Genomic DNA, 16,948 nt, shown 5'->3' with positions numbered 1-16,948 from the left:
CACTACCTCTTTTTTAGTCCTTCACCACTAACCGCCACGCTATTAAATATTCTGGGGTGCTTGCAATCCTGTTGCTGCTGTTCCACTTAGCATTAATAATTAAATCTTCAGCGGCAGAGGGACTGAGCTTCAGATATCTTCCACCCTCCAGGAGCGCCACAGGCTGAGAAGCGTTCACGTCCTTTGTTGAAATGACTGCTTGTGTATTTTCCACACCCCAGAACTGTGCCAGCCAGAGGGACTGAATGTGCCCCACTTTAGAGTGACTGTCTCATCGTCAGGATGCTAATCTGGAAGAGATCGTAAACATGACTTTAAATCCAGTTTCTGCTTCATTTGAGCTAAACGACAAGGTCTTTGTTTTGCTATAAAGCCTCTCCCATTTAAATTTATTTTGACCCAAGTCAGGGCCTGTTTTTGATTTTGTTCCCCGCCTTGCTTTTTTTGTCTCTGCAAGATGCCTGAGAACTCTCCCTCCCTTTTCATTAATTGCAAACATAATGGTAACAAAACTCCCAGCCAGTGAACACCTCTCACTTGGCTTTGGAGTTTATTCATCCCTAAGGTATAGCTATTATTTTGTAATTGGAAGCACCTTCTAGGTATTCTTTTATCAGTAGTATAATAAGTATAATAGATACTTACAGCTGTGCTACTACTTCTGTGTAAACCTGCCTTGGTGTTAACAGCTTTAATCCTGGCTCAGCTGTTTACAATAGCTCTGGGGCTCCTCCCTTCCAGGACATAGTTTCATCCTGACTGAAACCAGCATCCCACACAGCATCACTCATCACGAGGGCAGACAGGTGCTGCACCAGGTTCTTCCCACTCTGCAGGAAGAGATCATGGCCTCAGTGATGTAAAACAGCGGACAGAGCACGCGTATCATGTACTGCCAAAGCTATGACCCAGTATGCACCAGGCTTCTGGACTTCCTAATTAGGGACTGAGCTAATTAGAACTGGCCAAAATATCCATATATTGGACATGTTTCTATTTCACAGGCTTCAAAAGAGATTTAAGCCTCTTTCCCTTCCAAAAATCTTTATATTTGCCATCCATAGTTGCACTGAAAGGTTTAGAATTTATTAAATTGAAACCTGACTTTTCAAATGAAGTCTATAATTACACGGATCAATGGTTTTGATGAAAATAAGAGAGTTTGGGGTTTGGCTTCATGACAGTGATACGGGTAAGAAGTTTCCATGAACGCTTTAGGAAGCACAAGCACAGTGAAAGGCTGAGCCTGGGGGAAAAGGCATTAGACAACAGCTGTGGTGCAGAGGTGCAATGCAGTGTCACAGATAACACGATCTTTCTTTCCCCCCTTTCTTTATCACAGAGCATTGTGAAGTCACGCTATGCTCTACCCAAAATGTTCCAGGGGATCTTTCACATCAGCTTGGGGTGTAAACCTGTGCTGGTCTGGTCAAAATATGACAAATTTCCTTTCTTTCTAATGATACATCAATTTTTACTATTTAAAAAACACATACAAATAATAAAGACCCAGCCAATCCCTTTAGATGAGCTTCTCCCATGGTTTGCTCTCTAGTGAAAAACTTGAATGACTCATTTCTGGCCAGAAGCAGCTGAGATAACAGTACTACTGGCAGCATTGACTCTGTCACCTGCAGCGTTATTGCTACCCCAGCCTCAGGGCAATTAAATACTTCGTAAGGGTTTCTTTTCCCTTTTCAGTGGAAAACAACTGGGCTAACACAAAGAGCAAGGAAATCCAGCAGAGAAACTTCCAATAAAGCAAACGTAAGACAAAATGAGGACTTGCTTTCCTGAAGATATCTCTATTTGAAGAAGGAGCGACAGGGTTGGAAAGGGTTTGGTCCCTGAACTCCAGTGACTTCTTGGGAATGGGTATGATATGCTGAAATTACTAAGAACTCTGAGCCAGCACATAGTTTCCTTCATACCAGCCCACTCAGGGCCTTGAAATAACTTTTTTGTCAGAGGCAAAACACAGAACTGAAAGAAAGAAAACACAGCATGTGAAGGAAATGTCATAACCTTCTACCTGACTCCTCCTGCAGTAGCTATCACTACAAAAGGTTTGTTTTCTCTTTTATGAAGCAGAATTAAATAGAGAAGAGTCGGTGCAGGGGCTATAAATGAACAGAGCAACTGGAGAAAGAAGAATTAAAGGTGGCACCTGCACTAGTAAATTAAACATAGTCACAGGCACTGGAACTTGATCATCTATACTGTGAAATTGTTTGAACAGTCCTTCCCACGGTTTTGGTCAGAGGCTAGCTTGCTGTCTCCCACACGTGTCCTACAATGAGACCTTTCCCAATAGGTAGTTCACATGTGAACAGCAGATTTCAAAAAGTAAGAGCTCTGCGGCTGTGGGCCCTTCTGGATCAGATGGCGTCACTGGGAGATGCTCAGGCCTGGTTGACCAGTACAGGCACAGCCATGGGGACCTTCACGTTCCTTCTTCCTTTTACGTAAGCAACCAAGTCATGCCTTTTCTCCTAAATGTATCTAACAGCATCTTGAAATGAGTTAAGATTTTTCCTGATTCTAGTGCTCTCTCTGAAGCCATTCAAAAACTCTACCCTCCTGATGGCAAGGAGCTTTAAAAAAAAGCAGCCAATTTTCATCCTTTCTGTTGAGACGAAAAAAGCTTCTGATGGTGTTTTCCCCTGACATATTTACAGAGAGGAATCAAAATCCCTCTTCACCTTTGTTGTGTACAACTAACTACAAGAGTATGGAAATGGTTAGGGACCTCGCAGGTGATGCAGTGCACTACTCACATATTTCAAATAGTCTCTTCCATGCTGAATGATTAAAAAAAAAAAAAAAAGTAATTTTTACCCTTGCTACTACTGGTTATTCCAGTTCTTATTTCTATCCTGGGCAGAAAGCACTTCCTAATTTCCAACTCGCATCTATTCACAGCTCGAACAGGATTGCCGCCCTGCACATGCAGTGTTTCAGCAGCCTGCCCAGACCCAGCCAGCCCTGGGCACCAAGGCTGGGCCTGTACTAGAGCATCACACAGGCCCAGGCTGTCCTCTGGCCCCGGTGAACCGGCAACATCCATCAGCTGAACTCTTCCACCCTCAAAACCAGAGTGCCTAATGGGAACAGCCTCTGGTCTGTGCTAATTCTCCAACTGCCTGAACATGGAGAGGTCAAGGTTGGCCAAAACCACATGCCAAAACCACATGCCAAAACCATGCCAAGGAACACGCTAACAATTCAACAGGGTGGGTGGCCCCGTTTGTTTACCAGCACAGCCACAGCCTTAGACTGTGATTTGCAAGAACATTCACTGAGTTGAATATCACAGTTGCCAGATGATACATTTTTCTGAATGACTGGGGTCCACACAGTGAAACCTCTTCCATCAGGATTGCTCTCTGGCTCTGTTCTCTTCAAGACCAACCCCATGGTGACCAAGTAAAATTTTTTAAGTGAAAATATCATGCTTATGGAACAAAATATTTCAGAGAAAAACTGAAATATAACACAGGGACATCTATTTTTCTGAGGATATATAGGATTTAATTCACTTTAGGCAGCTGAAAATTGAAATTTTAAGTCATCCAATTTTTATCATGAATTTGACTAATTCTTTTCTGAACATGAAAATTTTTGGCATTCACTAATTCCAGCAGCAATGATTTCCACTCTTTAACTATGTCAACAGACTCTAGAGTGCAACTGATCTGATCACAGGTGCCTACTTTAAGATGAGTTGAATTATACTCCAGGCTCCTTTGTAACTCCACTGAGTATCAAGGGAGCTTAGACATCTACCTTAGATGAAGATACATACTAATAGACACCCAAAAAACTTGGGCAGGATGAATTTTTTCCCTGACTTTTAGCTATGGCTGTTAAGCAGAGATGAATCCCAACTGGTCTATCAATTTCTGCTGTTCCTCAGAAATAGGATTCAATATAACTGGACAATGTCATGTATCTTCACTTTGACTATCTGCTGGGAACTTTACTGGACGTTGAGAAGCCCCAGTGGCTGCACGGGGCAGGATGAATTTGACCTTGCAGCGTCAGAGCACCCAGAGGGGAGCACGTCACTCACTGAGCCACCCCCGGGCCTTGTACTGGAGCAACCTGTGGGATTTGGGGAACCAGAAACTCCCTCGTGTATCCTCTTTAAGCCTGAATTTTGTGCAGTATAACAAAACGAACTTCAACACAAATAAAACACTTAACATACAAAGTTTTATTTAATTCTTTTTGCACAGCTATGTAATATCTTTATATATCAGTTCTGCATATCAGTGTTTCGTAAACACAATTCTTTCCTTTTCATTAGACAAAAAATAAGCTACTTAAAATTTAAAGACACTGCTGTAGGACCCTCCTTGATTCTCCAAGGCATAAATGGACATTTACATTGTTCTTTTGAATATCAGTAGATTTCATTATAAGTTTATCCCAGGAAATGAATTTTCTTTTTTAAAGGATTAATCGTGCTTTTAAAATGTTTTGTCTGTTAGCTCAAACCATGGCTAGATGAGGGTACAACTAGTTGTGCAGAGCTGACTAAGATTTAGTCAAAGGTTTTAAGTCAAGGTAGCACAAAGAAAGGTCCTTCATCCACTGTCTGCTTTAGCGGTTCTGTCGGAAAATGATGCGGTACCTTTCTCTGCTGTTAATTCGTGCTGTGACTCAGAGGCACCTCTTTGTGCTCAACACAGAAGTGAGACCACCCGGAATACTACGCTCACGGGAAAAGCGATAAACAGTTTAACTTTGCAGGTAACTAGTGAGCCCGGTCTTGGCAAGAGCAGAATTAAAGGATCTGTTTGACCAAAACAAAGTGTTACTTTGTTCTTTGGTAATGCTGACAATCAGATAGTTGTAAAAAACCGTTCTTTACTTGCAAACTGAGACTGCTAATACAAACAATAGGCACATTTGAATTTTTGTGGCAGCTTCCATTGGATGATTGCAGAGATACAAATACCGAGCACCACAATGACCATGTGGCCAATTAACAGAACAAAACAAAAAAGCACGCTTTGACCACAGTCCCTTCTGGCTAATACAATTTATAAAAATAATCTGCCAGCAAGATGGAAAAATCTTACAAATTCCTCCCCGATTTTGCACAGTAAAACAAATTCTCTTCTCTGAACTGTGGATAAAAGTTCCTCCTTAAGGCAGAGAACATTCCTTTGTAGTGTCATGGTGAAAGAAGTTCTTCGCTGAACTTCTGGGAAATCTGGGTTCCTTTTTCTATACTCTTTACTTTCTTTGTTCCCTTTTCAATTGATTTTCCTTATAATGCGCAGTTTTAGAAATAAAATGGCTCATCTGTTAGCTGAGACAGGAGATGGGGAGTAAATTGACAAATCCATGCAAAAAGCCCACAAGATCTGCACTTTGTTAAGAAGTGCTTTTAGAGAAGTGAGAAAAAGCAGAAAGGAGGAATTGATTGTATATCTGTAGGAGGTAAAAGTATTTTTAGATAGAGGTGAGAGGCTAGAAGCTGCCAAAAAAATGAGAGTAGGAGCAGAGTAGATAGGAGGTGCCCAAGGTAATATGCTTCATATCAGGCAAGTTGAACCATTTTATAAAATACACTTGCAAGTGGTATTTGAAGTAAAACAAAAATATTTTCTAGTTATATCAGAACTGTTTGCTTAATTAAGTGCATTTCTTTGTCTAAATTCAGAATGGTTTCTCTAGTGCATATTACTACTGAGGTTATAATACCAACCATGGACAAAATGTCTGTGAAAAAAAGGAGTGAAAAGCAAGGAGACAGCAAGATGAGCAAGGTGGATATTTGCAGTATCTGCCTGTTAGATGTGAGAAAGCTTTTTGTGTTTGCTTTCTCAGTCATTTCCGAAAGAAAGAATCAACACAGTTCATAATGTGATTAGTCTGTTTGACAAAGGGGGGGTGGCAAACAATGAATGAACAACGCAGATTTAATACTGATCATGTTTTAAGCAGCACATTTCTGCTGGTTACCTAACATCAGTCCTGGCATTATGAGTAACAGGGCAGCAATGTCCAATCTCAGATATGCATTTCAAATTAATTAAAACATGACATGCATCTAGAATTACTGCAACTGAGGCATAAAATAATGGACAGCTGAACTTGCAGAGATTTGAAATAGAGGACTCTGGAGAAAAAAAAGTATAGCAAATAAGTAAAATGGGATTTTGCCCTTCAAATTTAATAGGATCAGATCCTGGTATTTCAAAACTTTGAATCTAAGGAGAGAAAGCATTCTTTCCTTGTCTAATCAAACACCAAAAATGGATTTTTCCAAGACCGGATTTCTACAACAACTAAACTTTTTCTCTGTGGATTTGTGTTTTATGATAGATTGTAAGTACTGAGTCAACTTACCCACAATTGTGGCATTTGTAATGTCATTTTCTTACGCAGCTTCTCCTGCCCCTTATACAGCTGCCTGCTTCTCCACAACTTCTGGGAGCTTAATTACCTTTGAGACCACTCCCTTTTGGCAAACATGGTTAAACGTGGACAAAGGTTTTGAAGGACATAGCGTTAACAGGACAGACGGACACAGTTCAAACACCGACTTTTCATAAGGAATCAGTTTACAAATACAGAGATTGATGTCTCTGTGTGTGAGTTATGATATAAAACATTCAGAACGCAATAGGTAAATGAATTAAGAGTCCTGTAGTTTCTACTACAGCTCACATATACTCCATAAAGCAACTGTAGTTGCCAGTTCTTTAAATGTGAGATTCATGAGGTCACTACGTGTACCTTTCCACCGAACATACCCATATAGTCCCGTTGGAGGTATCAGTGTGACAGCGATCCTTCATCTTCAGAAAAACAACTCACAGTGAGGAAGGTCGTGAACTCCAGTTCTTTGCACTCCAGTGAAATGGCAGAGAAATCCTTCACAGGCCGAACATGCAAGAGATGCTAAAATTGGAACTTGGGCTGGACGGTTTATTTGTAATGTGGAATCTTTCATGACAGTACTTGGGCAGGGACTCAAAATTACATATCTTCTGGCACCTGCAGCTCTATTATGCATGCTGATATTATGTGGGACCATTGGTTCAACACTGACTCAGAGGGAAGAGTGCCTCAGACTGAATCACTAATGCTGTATCCTGCAGCACGCGAGTGAAGCCTTGGCAGCAAGGAAGGATAATTACAATGTGGTTACTATGACTGATTTTTAGATGCTTTTATGTACACCTCAGGCTTGTCAGTACGTAAAATGCAGTCAGCTCACTCAGGAATACAAAAAAAAAGTATGAATACAAAGCTACTTTCCTTTTACATGTTTATTTTGCCTTTTAATGACAAATAAGGACATATTACAGTATCACAGTATGTTTGGGATTGGAAGGGACCTCAGATCATCTAGTCCAATCCCCCTGCTGGAGCAGGAACACCTAGGTGAGGTCGCACAGGAACATGTCCAGGCGGGTTTTGAATGTCTGCAGAGAAGGAGACTCCACAACCCCCCTGGGCAGCCTGTTCCAGTGTCTGTCACCCTCACTGAGAAGTTTCTTCTCAAATTTAAGTGGAACCTCTTGTGTTCCAGCTTGATCCCATTACCCCTTGTCCTATCATTGTTTGCCACCGAGAAGAGCCTGGCTTCATCCTCATGGCACTCACCTTTTATATATTTATAGACATTAATAAGGTCCCCCCTCAGCCTCCTCTTCTCCAAACTAAAGAGACCCAGCTCCCTCAGCCTTTCTTCATAAGGGAGATGCTCCACTCCCTTAATCATCTTCGTTGCCCGACGCTGGACCCTCTCCAGCAGTTCCCTGTCCTTCTGGAACTGAGGGGCCCAGAACTGGACACAATATTCCAGATGGGGTCTCACCAGGGTGGAGTGGAGGGGAAGGAGAACCTCCCTCGATCTACTAACCACCCCCCTTCTAATACACCCCAGGATGCCATTGGCCTTCCTGGCCACAAGGGCACATGTTTTTTCCCTTACAATGGAAATACTAGTCTCTAGTCGGCTTTTTCCAGACTGGGAATAACTATTGAAGGAGTAGGTATGGCAGTGGTATCAGCCTCACAACACCAATAGAATTTTAATAATGATGTTCTGTAGACAGACAGCGCGAAGTCAAATGATCTTTGGTGTCAAGGGGACATTTTCACAAGTATTCAGGCTAAGATACACAGAAGCAAAGCTTTAAGGCATTTGCACTGTTTACCACTTGTCACATACCACCTGATAGAAACATGAAAGAAATATTCAATACGAAAATGTGTCCGCATGTTTAGTTACAACTATTGATGCCATTTTTATCTTATCCTCAAATAGAGTTTCTGTCTCTCTCTTTCAGTTGCTTGTACTGCTCAGGTCTCTTCCCATTGCCTTTCCCTTCAGCAAACATGTTCTTCCCACCTTTTGAGGATTTTACTGTTCCCTTCCTTCTTCCGTGTGTTAAAATAATCAAAGAAAAAGTTAGGGCAAACATTAGTCCTGATTAGATTAACAGATCGCAGACAGTTCACAGATCTCTGTGCCATTGTTTCAGGATGTTTGCAGATTTATTCGGATACCACTGTATCAGTTACAGTCAGTTCATGCTTTCAAGGTTATCCTTGCAACCAGGGGGACCAGATACTATTTTTATTTAAAGATAGGATTACTTACAATTTGAAATTGCCGCGAAGACCACATAAATGTTCCCAAACTGGACGCTTGACAACTGTTACTAATATAGTGAGACATACCAAGCACTGAATGGGACTAATTCTTCTTTCTTTTTGATCAGACAAATTAGAAATTGTGGTTTCTTCAGTTATCAACTATTGAACACTCAGACCCCTGGCTGCAGCAAGGAAGGAGTGTAGTTTTTGTTTTCCATCTGTTCTTTCTGTTACGGACAGAAAGGCCTAGATATTTCACATTACCATATGAATTAGAACACGATGTTATCGCTCTGGCAGTCGCACCGGGTGGCTTCAGACTAGTGAGGGTGGACGGCGGGACGGACGGACTAACCGGGACGCTCACCGATTTCCAGTTACGACCAACAGCCCCGTCCGGGAGCCGGCCCGCGACCCCTCGAGCCTTCCCGGGCCCGCTGGGAGGCGGCTCCGCGGCCGCGGGGCAAACCCGCCCGTGCGGACCCAGCCCGCAGCGGCACCGCCCACCGCGGGGTCCCCGGGCGGGCAGGGCTCTGCCCACCCCGCCAGGCTCGGCCTCGGGCCCGGGCGCGTCGCCCACCGAAACCCCGCCCGCACCGCACGGCCACCGCAGCGCCCCCCGAGTGAAGAGCTGCGGCTGCCCGGACTGGCGGGACAGAACCGGACCCGGCCGGACCGGAGCGGCGGGAACCGGGTCCGCCACACCCCCCACCTCTCTGGCCCCGCCCCTGCGCCCCGCCCCCGGCACGTGACGGGAGCGGTGACGCCGCCGTGCCCCGGAGCTGACACTCGGCTGGCGGGAGGGGGAGCGGGAGCGACTGGCGGAGCGGGAGCAGCGCTCGGCCGCGCCGCGCCGCGCAGGCAGGTGAGGGGCTGCGCCGCTCGGCCTGGCGGGGGACAGGGAGACGAGGAGGAACAGGAGGGCGGGGAGGAGCGCGGCGCCGCCGCCGCCCCCGGGACAATCGGGCAGGGCAGGGCAGGGTCCTCTGTGGCGGGCGGAGGGCACGGCCGCACCCGGGCCGGCTCACGGCGACGGCCCCGGCCCCCCGGCGCCGCCCTCTCTCCCTCTCCCGGGGCGCCGCCGGGAAACGCCTCCTGTGCCAGGCGGCCAGCGGGGGGTCTGGGCGGCGCCACCCCGCGGTGCCCCCGTTGGCGGCGGCGGCGTCTTCGTTCCCCGAGCGCCGCCGGCAGCGCCGAGTTGGCGGCGGCGCCGGGAGGCAGGTCCGCACCTGGCGCTGCCGGTGGGCCCGTGGTGCCGGGGGTGGCGCGGAGGCCGGGCCGGGCTGCCCGACCTGCCTGGTGCAGCCGCCGCTCACCTGCCGGGGCCGGCGGGAAACAAAGGGAGGCGGCGGGCAGCGGCGGCCTTTCCCGGGCCGCCCCGGACCGGGGGGTGTTTGGCGCCCTTGTATTAACTCGAGCGCCGCAACTTGGGGTGGCTCGGCCGGGGCGAGGCGGTGCGGGTGTGCTGCACTATTTATAGCCGGTCGTTGGAGTCAACAACTTAACAAAAGCCCGAACGAGGAGCGAGTGGGCTGGCGATGCGCTGGAAGCTCGTCCAGGTGCGGGGTGCTGCAACGCGGCTTGAAAAGTTGTCCTGACAGTTGTTTAAAATGCATCGCTTATTCAGTACTATGAGTCACGGGCAATTATTAAATGGTTACTTATTATGCCTTTAATTTTTAAGGAAGTGTGCGCTCTGGGAAGCTAGTTCACTTGGGAGGAGTGCTCCATTTCTAACCTGTGTTAGTAATCTGAGAGGAAACTGTAAAGGATTAATTTTGTGTTCATAAAGTTTATAAGTTGTCTTTGTTTTGTCTATATTTGTTGTTTGCATTTGCGTCTTTGCATCTATTTTTATACATCTTTTGCATGTTCTAGATGCACACTTTGCAGATGCTGTTTTTTACAGGCACTGGTGAGGGCTGGTTGTCTGTGTGTGTGAAAGCATCAGCTGAGGAGGTAGTTGTGTTGGATAAAGAGCGCTGCCCCTTGGGGAGAAAGGTATGAATAGGGTTGAGTTCTGGCAAGGTTATTGTGGGACCACTCTCCCAAGCAGTGGCTGTGCAGTATGGCTTGAACCCCTGTGAAAACTGCCCAGGGAGGAGCAGAATCATAGAATCGAGTGAGCTGTAGCCAGGGTATCTCATCTGGCCTGAACTGATAGGAATTTATCCTAATTTAGCTTCAGTAATTGAGTTTATTTCTGTATCAGCACAGTGAAAGGGTTCATTTCAGTAGTGGGTGAAGTTTGATGCTGAAAATGGAAAAAGATTACACAAGTCAACTGCTGCTGCTTTGTAGGACACTGTGAACAAGGTCACACGAAGAATTTTAAGGCGATTGGTTAATATCCTTGGTGGTGGCATTTTTAGTAACTTATCATCTGTTCGTATTATAAAGTAAGTAATGATTCTGTAGCCATGGTAAGGTTTCTTCCAAGAGGAGGAGAAAAGAAATAGTAAAAAGTCTTTTTGGTATACCTCAAGTCCCACTGAATTACCTGATTCTTGAAAATTAGAATAAAGTACTCTGTGCCTGGTAATTTCAAAAGGAGAGTATGAAACATCTATTGTGTACCTCCTGAATTTTTTTTTTTTGCTCTTTAGTTCTAGGATAATGCTGAAGTTAGCGGTAATTATATCTAATACGATATATGATTGTATTATGTGCACATTGTATGTAGATACCTATCTGTGTGTGTTAGGACCATGTTTCTTTCAAGACCACTTGTGTGTGCTTCAAGATCAATCTAGTGAGCATCGCTGTGCAGATAAGGTTGAGTGCTGTCAGGAGGTGACTGTGTTGTTGTAGGGTTTAAGTTCCCCTAGGAAAGGCCAACTGAGCAAACCTAAAGCTCTCCAAACCCAGCCTGCCTAAGGGGGGCTGAAGCTGTCGCTGCAGTTACTTGGCTTTGGTTAGAAAAGGTCTCAATTTGTGTGGATGTGCATGAAATCTGGCGAGAGGCAAATGTTTGTGTGATGCAAACCCCTCGTGCTCTGTTTGTGTCCCCCAGTGGACAGAAGCTGCAGCAGGGAAGGAAGCAGCCGACCTCCACAAACATGGAGGGTTGTAGGAGATGGAACGATTCCCATCGGAAATTTGAGCGTGAGAAGATCCACGGATGGGTACGGAGTGATGGAGTGGAAGGTCCCCTCACCGCGGGTTGCTGGGCTGCCCAAGGTCTCGCACCCAGAGCTGTGTGTGTGATCACGAATGCCCTTTCTCTTCAGGGCAGTAGGAAAGTGCTGTGAAAGGGTGGAATGTATCACCACATGGGGATGTGGCCCACCATGAATTGGTTACCCTGTAGCATTTGGGTTTTATTTGACTGGAAGAAAAGTGTGGCCTGAGTCTGTTCTTTGGTGTTCATGAATAAGTTTTTTTAGGTCTTTGTCAGTGAGGCAAGTCATTGTTACTAATCTCTTAATCAGGTATTGAAACTTTATTAAATAAGTATTAAAGCTTACAGATGTCCTTTCTGGAAGTAAATAATTTTTCATGCTTTTTATCCTCTAATTACGTTTCTTCAACTTCACTGAAGTGGGTGCCATCCAGCATTAGAGGTAATGGTACAGAAAAAAAATATACAGTGAGATTACAAGGTCTGACCTGCTGTATTGCATCAGTTCGCTGTGAATTGTTGACTGACAATGAAGTCAGTACTCCAAATGTCAACATTGTGCATTCACATCTGAATTATTCTAAGCCCCTTAGAGTAGAGGTTTGGCCAAGATTTCCATGCCTCTTTAACCCAAGATCTATGAGGGAGATACATGGACCCTTGAAAGGACTTCACAGTCTCCTGGGCTGTGCATAGGGTGCAGGCAGTCAGCTTTCTCTGGCACAAACAGCTGCTTTAACAAAATTCAAACAAGATCAAACTTAATGCATTTGGATCTGTGAAATCAAGGCCATGGTAGTTGTTTGCAGACCTGCAGGGTTGATGTTGATATTTGTTAAACTTACTGAGAAAGGTTTCCCACCTATAGTATAGGTATGCTATATATCTCGAGGGCAGAGAGGCCCTTGTAGAGGGATCTGGACAAATGGGAGAACTGGGCAATCACCAACCGCATGAAGTTCAACAGGGGCAAGTGCTGGATTTTGCACCTGGGACACAGCAACCCCGGCTGTACGTACAGAGCTGCTGGAGAGCAGCTCTGCAGAGAGGGATCTGGGGGTTCTGGTCAATGGCAAGTTGAACATGAACCAACAGAGTTCCTGGGAGCCAAGAGAGCAACTGTGTCCTGGGTGCATCCAGCACAGCATGGCCAGCCGGGCAGGGGGGCGATTGTCCCGCTGTGCAGTGGTGCGGCCGCACCTGGAGCACTGTGTGCAGGTCTGGGCAACACAGGATTAAAAGGATATAAAGCTACTAGAGAGTGTCCAGAAGAGGCTATGAAGTTGGTGAAGGGTTTGGAGAGGAAGTCATATGAGGAGCAGCTAAAGTCGCTTGGTTTGTTCAGCTTGGAGAAAAGGAGACTGAGCGGAGAACTCATCCGGCTATAGCTTCCTCACAAGGGGAGGAGGAGGAGCAGGCATTGAACTCTTCTTTTTAGTGAACAGTTACAGAAGCCGAGGGAATGTCAGGAAGATGTGCCAGGGGAGGTTTAGGTTGGACATTAGGAAAAGGTTCTTCACCCAGAGGGTGGTGGAGCACTGGAACAGGCTCCCAGGGAGGTGTCACGGCCCCAAGCCTGACAGTGTTTGAGAAGAGACTGGACAACACCCTCAGACACATGGTGTGAACTGTGGGGTTGTCATATGCAGGGACAGGAGTTGGACTCGATGATCCTTGTGAGTCCCTTCCAACTGAGGACATTCTATGTTTCTAGGTATCTCTTGCTTCTTTCTGTTGAGGTAAAGAACTGGAGCCTTGCTTCATCCTGATGATGTGATCTGTTTATAGTACTGTTGTAGTGTTCTGGCCAAGCACAGAACACAGCCTGTCTCTTTTTGATCGTGTGTTCAAATTACCAAATGTTTGCTATTGACTTGGTAATTTTGCAGCTTGGATGAAAGAACAAAAAATTGTGCCGCATTTTTTTTTTTTTTTTTTTGGAAAGGGGTTAGGCTGCAAAACTGACTGCGAAAATGGATAGAGCTATTTTTGTAGCCACTCTATTTTATTTATCTTGTATTTCTCAAAATTGTCTTACTTATTTTAGGCATAAAATGCAACTTACTGAACCTGTCTTGAACAAATGTTAAGCATGCATTCTCAGTGAATAGTTATATGGAATTGGCAAAAGAGAAATTAAACATCGAAGCTTTGAAACACTCAGTAGCCCTGTGGGAAACCACAGACTTGTGTTCTCTCTTGGGTTTCTGTATGGGAGAAGGAAAAAGAGAGTGAATGGATCTTCTAACATTTCAGCTTCCAAAGTGGCAGACCTCAGGGGTAAACTGTGACTGGGAAACACTTGAATTTTTCTGGTATATGACCTTGAAGCTGTGAAAGGGCTTGGTAGCAGCTTTGAAGAAGTGTTGGGAGGAGTCAGGTTTAGCAACAAAGAAAAAATAACGTTTGTATGACAGAGCTTCCAAAACTAGAGTGGGAATGGCTGCAGTGTGTTCATGTTTACCTAATGCTACAGTTGCTAAACAACTGCAGAGCTGCGTTTAAAAACACCTATTTATGTAGAACAGCAGGTAAGCAAGTTGTTTTGTACAGAAGCTGTAAATAGACTGTAATGCTGTGAATTTCAGTGTGCCATTTTATGGTAGAGGGAGTAAACGCCAGAATCCTAACATTGTTTTCTACTGCTTTATGTTCCTACTGTCTGTTGTTGAATGTGGTACCGTCATTCCAATGAAATTCTATATCTGACCTTGTATTCCATTGCAGTTTTGTAAATGATGGTAGCTTTCAAGTTACCTGTAGGAAGTATAAGAAGATGGACAGTGGGAGGAAGACACAGAGGCACAGTACAAAGATGGGCACTTCTGTCTTGGCATCATACTTTTGCTTTTTTCTTCTTTTTCTACTGAGTTATGTGGGAAATACTTCCCCCCACCACCTCGAGGCTCAAACCAAATAGAAATGGTGAAAGAAAATCTGAAGAGGTGTTAGGGGTTTCTGCTTCAGCTCTCCCCAGAAGGTCCTTTTTTTAGTTGTTGTTTCTGTCCTTACTCCTGTGCTGGGTAGCAGAGCTCCCTCTGCATGTGTGTGCCTGCATGGAATTGCATTAGTTCCACTCTCTGGCAGAGAAAACACTACAAATCTCATCACAAAGTCTTAACTTGCAGAGCTGCAAGTTTCTACATAATTTTTCTTGTACATGAAACATGCATTTAAAAAAAAAATTTGTTAATCTTTATAAGATTAAATGTGGTGGCATTTTACTTGAATTCTCTTGCGTTCTATTTGAATGCTAGAGATTTTCCCCTTTACTTACATGCCCTGATTTTTCAAGATGAAGAAATCAAATCTTTCATGTCAGTTTACTCTGTTGTGTTCAGTGTAAGTTGGCAAGACTGATGCTTATCCACTCATGAATTGTGACATGGAAGCTACATCATTAAACAGAGACACCTTGTTTTCATGGGTGTAGATACAGTGGTGGTTGTCTGGATAATAGGATGCTAAAAGTCCTTATCAAAATTTTCATGTATTACTCTTTGATTTGTTATTTTATTTTAATTTGATTTGTAATCTTGCTTCATTATTTTTGTGTTTTCTGTTTTAGCCCTTAAAATTTTGGTTAGATCAGGTTTTCTCTAAGGTAAATACCACTAAAAGCTCTTTTAAGAGCAAAGTAAATACATGGAATTTAAACCACTGAAACCAAAGTATCTTGGAAATGTTAAATACTTTTATTTAATACTACCATGGTTACAGATTAAATTCTACGTTGCAGTTCTGCTGACAATTTAAAGCAATAAATAAAAGAGTGATTATACCATGTATTCAATAGCCCACAGCTGTCTGCAGCGGCAACACGATCTGCAGCCGGTGCGGGCAGTGTAGCTCCCTCCTCATCCTCTGCTCCATGGGGTGAGGCTGGCAGGTCTGTGGGACCTGCAGTGCGCGGGACCGCGATTGCCAGCTTGTGCTTGGACCTCATGGCAGGAGGGAGCGCTGGAAAAAGATTTAAGGGGTTTTTGTAAGGAATTCTGGGCACTCTGAAGGAACTGTTGAACTGAAAGATGAATCAAAATAAGCAAATAATAATATTCACTTTTTGAATATTTTGGTTAAAACCGGTGTAGTTACACAGTTCCATAAAGCAATTAAGCCTGCGTATAAGCAAGAGATTGCCTCTGACTAGTCCCCCCAACAAGCCCCTGGTGATCCACACTGTTTAGTAACAGAAGCAACAGGCATCATGAGCAGCTTGCTAGTAGGAGGCTTATGTGAGTAGGAGAGTTTAATTGGTGAGTAGGTTGCTCTACTGACTTCGTTTTATCACTGAGAAAGGTATCTGAACATCTTGCATTTTTCCATCAATTTATTAGTCTGAGGTTGACATAAATTGAACAGGCAGGTTATTGTTGAAGTTATTTTCCTCTGAAGTGCTCTTAGACAATTACTGTGTTACTTTTTCTTGCAGCTCTGATTATTACAGGAAAATAACACTTCTGGAACAGAATGCGGCTTACCTTTTGCATGAAAAGGTGAAATCTTTTCAAACAGAAATGGCTGATAAAGGTGGGAAGATCCTTCCAGGACAGCTGTACATTGAAGTGGAGTATGACTATGAGTATGAGGCCAAGGACAAGAAAATAGTAATTAAGCAAGGGGAGAAATACATCTTGGTGAAAAAGACTAACGATGATTGGTGGCAAGTCAAAAGAGATGAAAATTCCAAACCCTTTTATGTGCCAGCACAGTACGTGAAGGAAATACCACGAAAAGCGCTGATGCCACCTGTTAAGCAAGCGAGCATGCTGCAAAATAACACTGTGAAGTTGGTGCATGGACTACAGAGATCAACTGAAAATGTGAATAAGTCACCAGAACTTTCTAGTTTTGGAAAATCTTCTCCTGTTCAAGTGTCTTGCTTAGTTCGAGATGCCAATCAAAATCTGGGACCAAACAATAGCCCTGGTCAAACTCTTGGTTTGAGTCTGGACCTTACCCAAAACAATGGAAAACTTAACAATGAGTTGCAATCTCCTAAGGTTTCGAATCAGTATAGAACCGTCTCCATGGGTCATTTCCCATGTCCAGAGTTCTTGGAAATAGAGAAGACCAGCTTTTTGCATGAACAATCTTGTGATTCAGCAGGAGAGGGCTCAGAAAAAATTCACCAAGATTCTGAGTCTGGAGATGAACTCAGTAGTAGCTCCACAGAACAAGTGCAGGTAAGCTGAATACCGG

The 16,948-nt window shown here is 44.3% G+C and overlaps 1 protein-coding gene across 5 annotated transcripts in view; it reads left to right on the top strand.

The window, feature by feature from the left end:
* Window positions 1–9,430: 9,430 nt before the first annotated feature.
* Window positions 9,431–16,948, top strand: part of ARHGAP12 (Rho GTPase activating protein 12) — a 77,946-nt gene continuing 70,428 nt past the window's right edge. For all 5 annotated transcript variants that reach the window (XM_082045989.1, XM_082045988.1, XM_082045987.1 and 2 more), the window contains exons 1-2: window positions 9,431–9,490; window positions 16,179–16,932. In XM_082045989.1, the coding sequence (XP_081902115.1) occupies window positions 16,264–16,932 (669 nt within the window). In that variant the 5' untranslated portion in view covers window positions 9,431–9,490; window positions 16,179–16,263. The remainder of the gene's footprint in view (window positions 9,491–16,178; window positions 16,933–16,948) is intronic.

Source organism: Streptopelia decaocto (assembly GCF_964273445.1).
Source record: "Streptopelia decaocto genome assembly, chromosome: 2".
NCBI classification, from domain to species: Eukaryota; Metazoa; Chordata; class Aves; order Columbiformes; family Columbidae; genus Streptopelia; species Streptopelia decaocto.
This window is presented reverse-complemented; position numbering and strand designations above follow the sequence as displayed.